General features: G+C 34.8%; 1 protein-coding gene across 1 annotated transcript in view; it reads left to right on the top strand.

The window, feature by feature from the left end:
• LOC127387341 (hornerin-like) overlaps positions 1 to 14,746 on the top strand; it is a 73,462-nt gene that overhangs the window by 22,378 nt on the left and 36,338 nt on the right. Inside the window, exons 3-13 of the mRNA XM_051625554.1 lie at positions 4,689 to 4,884; positions 6,674 to 6,810; positions 7,113 to 7,204; positions 8,263 to 8,371; positions 8,981 to 9,007; positions 9,335 to 9,373; positions 10,191 to 10,235; positions 11,620 to 11,661; positions 12,594 to 12,635; positions 13,051 to 13,089; positions 14,174 to 14,209. Coding sequence (XP_051481514.1) covers positions 4,689 to 4,884; positions 6,674 to 6,810; positions 7,113 to 7,204; positions 8,263 to 8,371; positions 8,981 to 9,007; positions 9,335 to 9,373; positions 10,191 to 10,235; positions 11,620 to 11,661; positions 12,594 to 12,635; positions 13,051 to 13,089; positions 14,174 to 14,209 — 804 coding nt within the window. The remainder of the gene's footprint in view (positions 1 to 4,688; positions 4,885 to 6,673; positions 6,811 to 7,112; positions 7,205 to 8,262; positions 8,372 to 8,980; positions 9,008 to 9,334; positions 9,374 to 10,190; positions 10,236 to 11,619; positions 11,662 to 12,593; positions 12,636 to 13,050; positions 13,090 to 14,173; positions 14,210 to 14,746) is intronic.

Here is a 14,746-nt window from a genome sequence, read left to right as displayed (position 1 = left end):
CTATATTTGATTAAGTGGAAATACTGCTCCTTTGAAGTAAACTGCAGCTAATACATTGTGTAAGAGCTGGGACAGCAGGTTTACAGCTCTCAGATTGTAAACTGATGGTCTGAATCTTTACCAGCTTATACGATGTAGTATTTTATTAGTGTTACAACCAACATAAGCATATTACTTGTCTTATCTATGCTTCTTTATAACCATAATATTACTGAGATTGTAGCAACTCATTGCCTGATATTTATATATCTGCCTGTCAAACCAAAATTTAATGGAGTACTCATTGCTGCTCAAAGTATCCTAGAGTAATAGTTCTGATCCCTTTGGTTACCTCTCAGGATGTCCTAGCTGGTAGTGAAGGAGGTCTTGAGTATCTGCATTTTTAAGATCCCATCTCTTTGTTTATGTTTTTCTAGTGCAATCAGTTGACATTCCTTTATCATTTATTTGATGGTGTTACCAGTACGCTATTGCATTTGTGGTGTGTAGCGTGCATTTTCATTACTATTTATAACATTGGTATCAATGGCAAATTTGGTGGTACAGTTAGAGAAGGGAGATTATGATCTCTTCCCCAACAGATATTAGCAGACAGGAAGTAATGTCTTTCATAATGGAATAACTGAAAGAGAATACAGTTAGTTGAATACGACAAATCTTAAAAATAGAAAGTGTTTTTAAAGTGCTGTCAGCAGTTTGAATTTTAAGTGCATTTTAAATGCACAAGCATCAAGAAATCAAAGTTTCTTGCTAACTGTTTTTAGTTTGTGGATTTCCCAGTATTCTCTGGTTAAATAGAAATGTCTGTCATATTGCTAAGGTAATGAAATGCGTTCAGAGGAGGGCAGCTGGTGAAAGGGCCAGAAGGAGTGTCCTGTGAGGAGCAGCTAGAGTCTGGGTTTCTCTGGTTTGGAGAAAAGGAGACCAAGGGATAACCTCATTGCTCTCTACGGATTCCTGCGAGGAGGACATAGAGAGGGAGGTGCTGATTTCTTCTTCCTGGTATCCAGTGACAGAACATATGGGAATGGTTCAAAGCTGCACCAGGAGATGTTCAGACTGGATATAAGAAAACATTTTTTTACTGGAGGGTGGTCAAACACTGGAACAGGCCTCCTAGAGAGATGGTTGATGCCCCAAGCCTGTCAGTGTTTAAGAGGCATTTGGACAATGCTTTTGGTAACATGCTTTAACTTTTGGACAGCCCTGAATTGATCAGGCAGTTGAAGTAGACATATGATTGTGGTCTCTCCAAACTGAAATATTCTATTCTGTATGTCATCTGGCTTTTGGACTTCTCCCAGTCTTCAGCAGAGACTTTGTGAAAATGCTTCTGAAGAGAAAAAAGAAAGTTTAGCTTTTAATGCAGGTCACATGCAATAACTTCAGATTCTTCCCCCACAGCACATGAGGTAAAACAGCCTCATTATGTCTCTGCTCTGAGAAAATGCTTGGCAATATTACAATGATTGCAATTTTCCATGTCTTTTCCAGTCGTAAGAAAGGAGTAAAAAAGTGAAAAACTAGCAGCAGTAATTTGACTCTGAGGTCAAATTAAAGAGATTAGTGTAGAATATTGTACCATAACTGCTCATGTGTCTTTTATGTAGATTTCAGTCACCATAGTAGTCTAGGCTGTCAACCTTCAAAAGCCTTAGCTATCCCAGGTGCCTCGTTAAAGGTCAGAGGGGGCATGATTCACCTGTGAGGTGTGTGCTGCCATTGCCCCATCTGGGCAGGGGAGTCCCACCTGCGATGACCTAATTTCCAGGCAGAGGCCCCGCCAGCCCCGATTGGCTGCACGGGGTCCCCGCCTCACTGCCGATTGGCTGCTCCTGCCGCCCCCTCCCTCTCATCTGGCTGGGGCACCGGTGCTGCCCGGCTGCTGCTCTCCCGCACTGACCACAGAGGGACCGGAGGATGCCCACGCATCGGCGCTCAGTCGATAAGGTGTGTTTTGGGACGTGGTGGACAAGGTGCACCCTAACTGGTGGTACTCATTCTCACAGGCTGAAAGAGTAAGGCTGTAGGTCGTCAAGGGTGTTTAGGAGGAGGCCAAAAAAGGAGAAAAACATTCAGAAGGAATGGGATTAGAAAGGGGTATACAGGACTGAGTCTTAAAATGTTGGCAGGATGGACTTGCCAGAACTTTTATTTTCAAATGACATAAATGTGTTTATCATGTTAATTAAATACTCTATATTTAAAAGAATTTTAAAATGACTTTTGACTCTGTTCAGAAGTTTGCCCAAGGCTCTGGAGAAGCAAACCATCATAGTGTCTCTTCCTGAGTCCACTAGGCTTTGAACACAGTAGCTAACTAACTAGCACCCAGAGGTTTAATTGTTGGCCTGAAGTCGTACTAAACTAAATGTGGAAGAGGGTTCTTACGGTAGCAGCACAAGTACTGCAAAGATGAGGGTCATATAGGCTCATAGGAAGAAGAGATTGTATCTGTTAAAAAAGGAATTAAAACTTTTCCATCAGATGAAGGAACTGATGATAGCTAATGTTCCTAATTAGATGAAAGCTTGCAAATAGTATTTATTTGCCAGAATTCCCAGTGCTTCTATTTTATAAAAATTCTAGTTTCCTTACATTTTTTTAATGGAGAAAAGGTAAATTTGTGATGCAAGATAACATGATTGCATTGAATGTATATTGGAACTTGGAGTCCTTGGAAATTTTCTGCGTTTGCCCCAGGTCTGGAGTTGGAATTTTGTAAGATGTTAATATCTCTGCCTTTCTCATCTAAAACCTAGTTCCAAAAGGTGGCATGATGAGACTCTCAGAATAGCTCTTGAACTATTAAATCAGAGAGCTGAAGCAAAAATAAGTAATCTCAGCTGTGTTTCAACCTGTTTTGCTTGTGTTTCTGGCTCTGTTCTAGCTAGAAAAAGAGGAAAGGATGTTGCAGACTCGTTTTCTTTCATGACAAAGTGTAGCTCCAGACAGTTTTCCAGTCCAGCTGAGCTAGTGCTAGGTGCTTTGAAATAGAACATCTAATTAGAAACAGATATTTTTTTCCATTTCTCCATGAGTCAGACAGAGATTTCAACAAGGCATAGACTGGTTCATATTAAATCACTGTTTACCACATGTGTTAATAAAATAGCACCTGCATGCTGTATTTAAAATCTAATTAGATGTGGGTCATGTCAAAATAATCACAAGAGATTGGATAACCACACCCAGTGTACTGATACCAAAACATAGTGCTTACCAGGATCCCATTTAAGTGACATTTTCCTGAGACTTCTGGGAGGGATAGTCGTTGTCTTTTTCTTTAAAGACTTGATAACTTGCATATATAGTTTTCCTGATTGCTGCAACTGCTGTTTGTGACAGTATGCAAACCTTTGTCATCTTCCTATAGGAAATCTTTCAACACTTCACAGTCTCCTGTTTTATTACCTGTTGACTCAGCTACTTTTTTAAAAGTTGTTTAAGTTCAGAGTTAAGTGCATGTGTGTTTGGAAGTGTGTTCCGAGGTTTTTCTCCCCAACTTCCAGGTGCTTCTGTTATTTCATTAGCACATACAAGTCTGAATAGTTTTACACATTCATGCACAAATTAAGATACAGAGGTAAATTGTATAAATTGAACATATATCTTACATTGTGTTTGAAATGCTTAAAAAAATCTCAAGTAAGTATCTCCATTATTTCTGTTACAGCCTATTGTATCACACAAGGCAATCCTGTAGCAGACAGCATTAGTAATAGCATAATTAAATACTTACTGTAATTTAACAGTTGTATCAGCATTTTTGTAACTGGAACAGTGAGATACTCATAAGATGCAATGGCCATACAAATTTTGTGATGCCATGGTTGAATGTTTATACTTCGAACATGTGCCGTAAAGTCTGGTATTAAACACCTGAGAATACTGGTGAGAAATATTTCCTTTCTTTCTTGGAAAGAGCTTAATATCAGTGTCCGTACGACAGCTGAGTTATAAAGAAAATACATTTTCTTTCCACTGACAATCCTTGAAGACTGGACTTCAGTCCTGCCTCCGTTATTTTTTGTAAATTTCTGTACTAGGTATAATTTATTCTTAACTCATAGGAAGCACGAACTAACAATTTAGTATTTTTTAATTGTTTAGAAGTTCCAAAGGACTTTGCAGAAGTCTACTGTAAAGTCCTTCAGGAAACAAATATTTTTAAACACTTCTAAGAGTTATCTAGGGCATTTCATCATAGATTTCTTGGCTGCCTCTTGGAAGTGAGCGTAGGCAAAGCATTCAAAAAAGACGATGCTAGTTGTGGTTGTATCTACAAAAAGCAGTTAAAGAGACCAAGGATTATGTCTTAATTCTTGAATAACAAAGGAGCTGGGCTAAATCTGCCAGCTCAACAGCAAGGAAGTTAGCTTAAATCCTTTTCTAGTCCACAACCATAATGCAGCAGACTGCTCTTGAGTGGCTGTCAAGTAACCAGAGAATTAACCTTCCATTAATAATTCAGTATTCTAAAATGGAAATAATTGTGTCATTTGTTGCAGTGTTCTGCCAGTGTATACAGGTATTTTATTTTATTTGCTTTGAAATACATGCAATGAAAGCTCAGCTTTCTAGGCTGGTTCTGTTTCCAGCCCTGCAGAGAAGCAGACATTTTGTCAAACATGGCAGCTAACTACTAAAAATGTTGCTATAAACTATATTGTCTTTTTATTTCACAGATGAGGAGACAGTCCTGTTTTGCGTTATTGTTCTGTGGATTATTTTTGCCTGGAATCCTTACTTTTCCACAGACAAATACCTCAATTGATTGTGAATCTTTGTTACCAAACTATGAAGCTGAACCACAGAAATCTGCACCACCATATATTATTGCTGTATCTTTTGATAACTTTGAGGCAGGAAATGAAATCCAAGGTAAATAATCTGAATTATATAAAATCTTTATCTGTGTTTTCCAGAATTACCAGTCTTCACCAAAATGTTTGCATTTTTTTTCTATGCTATAGTTCTTGTATAATTAAAATTAAATGGGACAGCTGTCCAAACTAAACTAATAATCAGTTGTTTTTTAACTTCATATTTGAGTATTTGCTGTTGTTATCAGGCCTCTGCAATACAAAGGGCTCCTACTCTAGATGTTCACATGCTGTCACGTTACAGGAAAATAAAAATTCAGGATCCAGTATGTGTCTCACTCAAGAGTGAGACATTTTGAGTCATCCTAAAAGCTGCATCCCAGATTTTATCAAATTGCAGAAGGCGGAGCTATTGTGGCTTAAACCACCTTTTTATCTTCCTAATCCCAAATTGCTCACTGGATGGAGCACCTTGACAACCTTTTTTCTCCACACTAGGATATCATCTCAGGGTGCTTTCACACTTGAGGTCATGTCCATTGTTGTATCTCAGTGGCTAAAAAAGAGTGTTTTTCACTAAGTAGCTACTGGGATTCTGTTTTGCCTGAACCTGGTTGCATGGACATGCTCCCATGAAGAGTGATTTGTAGGGAGAAGAATGGAGAAACATTGGAGTCCCATTATAGCTGCCATTCTTGGAAAAACATGTGTGAATAGCTCTTTCAAGGATGGAGAGCTGGCTTGATTATTCATAGCTATTTTTAAAACAGTAATGCCAGTAAATTAATGGATAGATCTGAGCATATGCACACTGTTCTCTGTGAGGTTCTGTGGGGTTTACCATGACAGAAATCTTTAATTCCAGATGCTACTAATCTTGCTTTTTTTTTTTTTTTTTTTTTTTTTTTTTCTTCTCCTTTCTCCTTACTTGGACTGCAAGTTGATGATAAATTAGAAGGAAAATTATACAAGTGTTTGGAAATGTTACATTGTCAGTGTCATTGGTCTTGGCCTTCAGTGTAATTTCCAGTTTATCTGTCCTTATTTTTAATGACTATACATACCCTTAGGGATAAACCATTATTCTGATTTTATTTGCAAAAGTGCTTAATATTTGCACTAGCATAGCAAACTTGTAATAGATCATAAGAACTTTGATTGTGCCTCTTCAATTTGGATACACGCTAAACACAAAACTTCTCTCATTTTTTCTGAAGTCCTTCATTAACAAAATTGGAGTACAATTGAGTAGATTTTTTTCATATTTCATATAGAATATCAGAGTAAAATTGCCTAATTTCTTTTTTCCAGTTGTAACACACACGCACACAAAAAAAATGGTTCTGCGATTCAGTCTTAGGCAAAACTTAGTATTTTCTTTTCAAATAGAGGTAGAAAGCAATGCAATTCTCTTTCTCCTGTAAATGTTTTGCCTTCGTAAGTTTAATTAGACAGAGAATAAGTAACTTTTTGGTCAGCAGGGCCATTGGCCAGTATTCTGAGTATGCAAGGGGAATAATTGAGATTAGTAAGAAAATTGTAGTAATTTGTCATACTTTTTTTTGACATGTAGTCATACTTTTATAGTTGTCGGTAAGTCATGTATTTCATGTCACTTTACACAGAAATGCCTCTCCAAATTTTTCTTTTCCTCTATTGTCATTGTTTGATAATTTAAAAAAACCAAAAACTGTAATAAATACCAACATATTTAACTTTGTAAGAGATTTAAATTATTTCTGTACATGCAGTCATGTGCTTTGGAGTGAGGGAAATTAGTTGTTGAACATCTAAGAGGTTTTAGCTCTTTATGAAACTTAAATTTCTCAAAATGTCTGTTTTCACAGTGACTCTAGAAGCGCTTCAAGGTGTTGGTTTTAAAGGATTTAATCTACAAGCTCGAGAAATAGAAGGAGATGTTCCTATTGGTACTTTTAAAATTACAGATACAAACACTAAAGGCTTGGAATGCCATAATGAGACGGTATGTGTTCAGTCTTTGAGATACTTAAGCTTGGTTTTTGTTTCAATTCTTTAATCAGAATTCATAGAAGAAATGAGCATTTTGTAATACGGCAAAGTTTGGCATTGCTAGCATTTCAAAATTTAGACTTTCTCGTGAAATACATGTGTGCTCTATGTGATATAAATCTAATGTAGAAGCTACCTGACATTTTTTAGGAGGACATCAGTGTTATCTGTTATAGTAGAGGCAGTTCCGCTAATGGTATAAATAAAGGTCACTTTTGCATCCAATATAATTATATGGGGTTTTTTTAATTGCAGAATTCAGCATTAAGTCATGCAAATTCAGATGTGAAACAGAAAATTACAACATCATGGATTGCTCCACAGGCTGTTGGAGATCTTCATTTTATGTAAATAATTGTTTTTCTTTTTTTTTTTGTCTTCTCCTTGAAATTTTATTTCTATGGATTATTTTGGCCTGTTTCTGTGTTGCTGTTTCTGATGTTATTTTCTTGCCACAATCATGGGGTTTTTTCATAGTTTGTCATAACTTCCTACTGTGTCCATTAGGTAACATGGTTTCAATTTCAAGGTATAGTTATAAAAGGTAAACAATCTCCTTCAAATGTTAATATATGTAAATAATTCCATTAAGCACAGTTTTATTAGTGGATATTTGAGTAACCAATTTTTACACTTCGACCTCTTCAATTACAAGAGCAACAATATGTATGTAACTAATTGCCTGAATAAGTGAAGTTCAGATTCTATTCAATTACAGCTTTTTTTCTTTTTGAACAGTGGAAGAATATTAGTTTGATGTAAATGCTTGTAAGATGAAATTTAAAAATAAGTTTATGACCCATGAGCTAACAGCTGAAAACAGGAGACAAAATTTATCTTATGTTTAATTCTACTTGTTTGCAGAGCTCAAGCTTGTAAAAATACCACCTGGGTCTAGCAAAATGAATGCTTGATGTAATTGGAAAATATCTAATTGTTTGAGCTGTAAATTGATGATAGGGGCATCTTGGCCTTCATTAAATCTTGAGGAATACAAAAAGGGGCAAAAGAACAGATTAAAAACACTTGTTTCAACTCACTAAGGTAATGAAAATCTGTTCACCATCATAAATACAGATCACCAGAGCAAGAAAGAGGTGTGACAATTTTTAGCAACATTTGAGCTAATGCTTCCCACTGGAGCTATTTCAATTAATGTCCATTCCTCTTCTGCTGCTTCTCAGAATCTATTTTAGTTATCTTCAAAATGATGTTGGATGATAATACAGTAACTGGAAAGTAAAAGTGTTCCAGAAAATTATGAGGTCGTTTTCAAACTTGTACTGTGTATCCTTAAAATCAAAATAGAGTGGATTTTCTTGGTTGCAGGTGGGAAGGAGAGTTTATAGGTATGTTATACTGAAGTTGTTTGATAATAAATAATTATTCTTTGGGTTTTCTCCAGTGCAACTGTTGTTCAAGATCTAGAGAAATACTGGGTTGGAATTCAAAGCAAAACTCTAACATCTATGCGTTCTGAGTCAGTTAATGGAACAGGAAAAAGTAAAAGGAAGGTATGTTTTGAGTGTGTTTGCATACTATAAATGAATAGAGTGCATTAAGATATCTTTGATTTGATACAAGACATACATTCATTGTCATTTATTCATTAACTGAGATGGCAAAAATAATCAGATATTTACAACATTTTAAATTTAACTGCCTAATCCTCTTACTAAATTGATGAAAAAATAAAATAAATGTTATATTTAAAATAAATATTATTCCCCTGCAGAAATAAGGATACTAATATTTGAATTATCAAAACAATCAGTAACATAAAGAAAAAGAAAATACAGCTGGTCATAATGAGAACTCTACTGTAGCTCTGGTGTACTGTGCTGCTCTTAGCTGCCACCCCAGCCCCTGGACACTGTATCTGTGCAGCACACTCCTGGAAATGAGTTTGTGTATTTTTTGGCCAAGAATTATAGTCAGCTAAAGTAAAGAAAGTCTGTTCAAATCTACCATATTTGTTCTTGTGATCTAACCAAGAATGAACACCTGTCTTTTATCTTTTGCTTCACCAAATGTATTTCGTATTTCCTGTAAGCTGCTATTTTTTGCCCAGTAAATGATTTGTAAATGTTTCCTCATTTGTTTTTTGTTTTCTTTCCCCACAGATGATGATAGAACTAGAATGTAACAAGGTAAGAGCAAGTTTTTTCACTTTCCAAATTTTCAGTTATTTCAATTTTAGAATTTCATGGCTGTAGCATACAGATTATATCATGCTATTCAAATTACTTTCCAAGCAGGATCTCATTTATGCTAACATTTTTGTATACTGTTTTGGACGTATTTTTAGTTAGTCAATGTCAGTTCTCAAATACAATGTGTAAGGTATTGTAAATGATTAAACACTTGACTTCCTCACTCAGACAACGTATGTGAATCCAGCTGATTTCCTGTTTAAAATAATTTGGTATTTATACACCAGTCAATAAACAGTAACTGGAACTTATACTTTCTTGCAGCGTGGAGGGACTTACTCAACACAAGGCGGATGCGTCATGGTAAGTGTTCTTTCTCCAAACACATTGGCATACTGCTAGTTGCCCAAGATCTCAAGACTTTATCAAAGTTGCTTCCAGTCATGTATTTATCCCTCTTGTGGCTCGTTTTATTTTTATTTTTGGTAATTTACCTTGCTTGATTAAAATCCCAAACCTTCTAAATGGTTGTCAGTCTTGTGACCATTTCCTCCTGCAGGTTCTCTGTGGCTAATCTGGAGTAACTTTCTAATGGAAGTTTTCTTTTTTCTGTCTTTACTTTTTAGTCATAGTGCTTGTTAGGTTTTTAGGATCACTTATGTCAACAACTCTGAACGCTTGAGTTTTGCAAGTCATGATCTAGATATAAAATGTAACTATTTGATGATTTTTTTTTTTTTTTCTGGAAACTATTATTTTCAGCTCAGTGAGAAAGCCTTCTTTTCTTCTTTCCTTCCTCTCAGCAAGTATGCCCTACATTTCATCATGTCTAGTGATTACATAGTTAGTGATAAAAAGTTTTCATCTACTTTTTAATTATCTTGACAGTGTGGATGATCTTCTCAATGATGAATACAACATGTATGAGGCCAGATAAAAAAGATTGCAAGCAAGCAAAATTATTTAAATTTATACCAGCTGCACCCGTTGGTGTAGTTTTGATTATTTGGTTTTAAAGATATCTGAAATAATTTTAATAGTATCAGTTGATGGAATTAAGTCACAGAAAACTTAGAATGTTTTTTCTTTTCCCACCAAGTAGATCTTTCTTTCCTGAAAATCCTTTATATAAAAATCAAATTTCTGCCAAATAATGATTAGCATTTTTATTTCTTTCTAGATTGCACCCTCCGGATCCTCTCAGAAGAGCTATTCAGGCGGTCAGGTAAGAGTCCTAACTTCAGCATTCGTAAGTTTTTCTTAGTAACCTAGAACAACTAAAATTCTGTAACTATAAAATACTGAGGTGATATACTACTGTACTGGAATACCATCTCTGATAGTTAACACAGAATGCCAGACTTACTCATCCAGTAAACTCTATGTTCAGTACCTGGACTAGGCTCAACTACCTACACTCCATTGAACTCACTAGCTTGTTGTCAGTATTCTTACCTACAAGACTCTTTACCACTTCTCATTTCACACAGCAAGCATTTTTATCAAGTGGTAACTCGACCCTTTTGGGGGGGGGAAATATATATATTATATATATATAAAAAAATATATATATTATATATATATAAATATATATATATTCCTTCCATCTTTGAGGATTCCTACCTGTGTATTCACATGTGCATGCAAACACAGTCATTTGTTTTCTAGTTTCAGAGACATCTGGTCCAACTAAAACAAAACTGTTGCTATTAATTGCTTTGTTAGGTATTTTTCCTATTTCTTTGATAGTAAAAATAAAAGACTAATGATACTTTTGTTTCTCTGTCTTCTCCACAAAAATTTGCAAAATTCCTCCAAACTTCACCAGATATTCCTGTGTATACTAAAATTCCAGTATGTCTGTATCACTTGTAACACCAGATTATATTTGCAGTTGAAAAGTTGAGGATTTCATTGTCTAGTTAGCCTTTTAAAACTACCAGGGAATGTAGGCTACATTCTCACTGATCACTTTCACTTTTTTAATCACAGAAATGTATGTTTGGTTTTTACTTAACTATCTTCACTGCGACAATGTGCCTATTTGCACTTGAACTGTCAGATGCTTTCTGGTATGTGTCCAGTTGCTTGATCTGAGCTTGTCAAGCATATATTGCTTACTACTTACTAGTGATTATATTTATCAATTAATTATTTGATAATATTTCATTTGTTCAGTCCTCACTACCAGTAAGGAATTACCAGACAGTAAGAAATATCAATTATTATTTTTATGTATGTACTAAATATTTATTTTCTGCATTGCTTTTCTTTTATGTATAATATATACTTTTTTTCTACGAGTTGAGCTTCTCATCTTGTCATATAAGTACCTGAATTTATTATTTTTTTTCTAAAATACAGGCTGTTTTCTATGATATCCAGATGACAATGTCTCTTCCTAAGTTAGGATTCTTACAACCAGTTCCCAGTAAACTGGTAACCTCTGTATTGCTTATCCCATGTTTGAACAAACACAGTCAGCTGCACACTTTTCATGCCATAAACAGCAGGGCTCCTTTTTTCTTCCTCTCTGTGCCTCTCCCCTCTCCCCTTTCCCTTTATTTTTTTTTTTACATGGAAATAAATTAATTCTGCTTTTATTTTAGAGTGGAGTAGTCTACACAATAAGCAAGAGTGGATGTGGCCCTGTAAGCAGTTTTCTTACATTTACTTTTTTGTCCTTGTCATAACTGTATTTATAGGAACTCCCAGCCTTTGCATTATTTATATGAGTGTACATGTAGGAGTTTCCTTTGCAAATAGCAAATACTTAATAGAGTGCTAGAAGATTAATATTTTATTCAATGACATGAAGTAGTTGGCAAACAGGTGTTAAAAAGTTAAGTAGAAACATAAGGAGTGCTGTTTTATAGAATGATGAAAAAAGGACTGGAGGTGGTTATAAGCTAATCATGTAGTTCTATGGCTAAGCATTATCATTTGACACTTGGAAACTAGAAAAATGGGGATGACTCAGAACCAACAAGGACAGTGTTTCTAAAAATGTAGCACACTCATTTCATCAGTACTTGTGAGGTGTAAAATTCATCACAGTGTGTACTGGTTTTTTGCAAGCAATAGAATTAGTCTGGGGGGAGACTGTTGATTGTATTACTAATAATAAGTGAGGTGTAATTTTAAAATTGAATTGTTACTATTTATGTTTGACCTTTATATCTTGTATTTCAATGACTGTAAATCAGGAAGTTGGTTTGTTTTTTTTTCCAGTTTCTGCTCCCTAATTTTTACATAGATGTGTATGTAGACGTTGCATGCATTATATTAATTGTGAGCATTTTATTAAACCTTTATAATTTATTTATATCAAAATAATGTCTTGGTAGTGTCTGTTTTAAATGTTTCCCAAGTACCACTAGATAATCACTAATATACAAAGAGCTAATGTGCCTGGATCTTATGTTCACACATGGGTGGTCATAGCAATAGCGCAGAGTACAATGTCATCTGTTCTTTACATACTCTACATAAGGATCAGTCAGTATTGAAGGTATCTGAAATGTGTCTTTTTTGCTAAAGCAATTATACAAAAGAAATAACTGGTTTCATTTTTTTTTCTTAGGGAGGTGCTGCTGGTGTATATAGTCAACAGGCCTGTAGAGATGTAAGCTGGTTATATATTTATTTACTGATTATCTAATACTGTGCATCTTAACTTATCTCCCTATTGCAAATTGCATTTGATTCTCTTCTGCAGAGCTGTATTATTCTTCCTAAATATATTCAGGAAAATGGTACTAGTCTGGGATACTTTCCTGAGACTGAAAACCAAAATGAAAAGGTGTTACATTGTCACTTCCTTGAAATGTAATATTTTATGTTATAGGAGCTAGAATGTTGGAAATTTTTTACTTCATGGATCTTAAATGAGTTTGGTATACTTTAGTATTGCCCTGGATTTATTCAAGTATAGTTGAAATCAGTTTGATTTGAAGTGCACATCCTCTAAGGAATAAAGCAATGACTTCTAGATTCAATTAGCAAATTATATAAATGCCTGATTTATGTTTTTATTTCAGAGTGCATTCTCCTCCAGTGGTGGTCTTACCTATGGCCAGGTAACTGTGCTTTCCAATATGCTTTCATTTTCAGTTTCCTAAGCTGTTCAGAAACTAAGCAGTTAATGCAAATTTTTGCTAAACAAGAATAAATTTCCTGGAAGGGGATAAAGGAGGACTATATTCAAATGGTTAATCTTATCTGGAAATAACATCAGCAGATGAGTTAAATGTTGTAATATCAACTTTGTAAGAAGTTACTTCTGTTTAACACAGAAATGCACTTATATTTATTATATATCTATAATGCAATTATATTTACAATATTAATTATACATAAATGAAAACAAATTACTTTTATTATGATTTTCCAAAATTCATTGCTTTTTTGATAGTTACTAGGAATTAAAAGTATTTTTGTGATATTTGCCTATGCAATTGTGAATGTGGATTGATGAACAGAAGGCTTTGCTGCACATTATCTTGTGCTTTGTTTAAAACATTTAATTTCTTATGGCACATCTCATTTATTCCAGTTTATATTTCAACCATAGGTTTTTCTAGTTTTTGGGGAGTGGGTTCTGGGGTTTGGGTTGATTTCATTTTTGATGAATGTAGAATAGCTTAATATTTTTTTCCCACCAACCAGTTGTATTTATTATAAATAAACTTTCAATTTCATGCTAGACACTGTTTAAACTAGTAAAATAATTGAGGTTTGCAGAAAGAAAATAAAGCAGTTGATTTATTTCAGTTGTCCATTTATTATTTGGCAATACACTAGTATCTTTCTTTAGAATCTTGTTTTCTTTGATACTCTAGGGAAATTATATTAGTTAGGAAAAAATTCTTCACTGTGGGGGTGGTGAGACACTCGAACAGGTTGCCTAGGGAAGCTGTGGAAGACCCATCCCTGGAAGTGTTCAAGACCAGGTTGTGTAGGACTCTGAGCAACCTGTTCTAATGGGAGGTGTCCCTGCCAATGCAGTTTGGTTGGAACTGCATGATCTTTAAGGTCCCTTCCAATCCAAACCATTCTGTGATTCTGTGGTATGACTCTATAATATTCTTGTAGAAATAGAGTACTGTAGTTAATTTATCCTACATTAACCTAAGCAAAAAACTGATTGTGTGTTCTTTACAGTCTGTCCCTTCAAGCTCTTCAGATTCCAGTAAGAAGGTAAGCACTCCTTTTCCATTCAAAGTGAAAAAAACCAAACAACTTTCAGTAGTAATTTAGCATGACTTTTATTTCAGTGGTACTTCAGTTCCTTTTACTAGTTAAGACTTTTCAAGGTTTTAATTCAGATTGATTCATATTATTTGAATCAATTTGGTTCTTAGATGCCTTATACTAACTAGTTGTGCTGTGACAGCTTTTGTTCATACATGTTTATGGGGATTTGTTTTTTAAAAGTTATGATAGTGATTGTGATGTAATTAGGACTTTTAAGGATACAGATTATGTAATTATTATTCAGATGGGGCTAGAGAATGAGTGTGGCTCAAAGCAAGTGAAGTCAAGAGAGTTCCTATTACTGTTGAATTTGACTCATAATATTTACATGGACTCTTCCTCTTAGTTCAGTCCCCAGGGAGCTTAAAGCTAATCTATGGTGTGTTCAGTAAACACACAGTGTATTTTTGTCCTGGCAGATATTGATTTCATTTTAATTTCTCATTGTTTTAAGAATTCCAGACATACTGATAGATTATT

This window comes from Apus apus, chromosome 7 (assembly GCF_020740795.1).
Source record: "Apus apus isolate bApuApu2 chromosome 7, bApuApu2.pri.cur, whole genome shotgun sequence".
Lineage (NCBI taxonomy): Eukaryota > Metazoa > Chordata > Aves > Apodiformes > Apodidae > Apus > Apus apus.
Note: the sequence above shows the minus strand (reverse complement) of the source record. Positions and strands in the feature narration are given on the sequence as shown.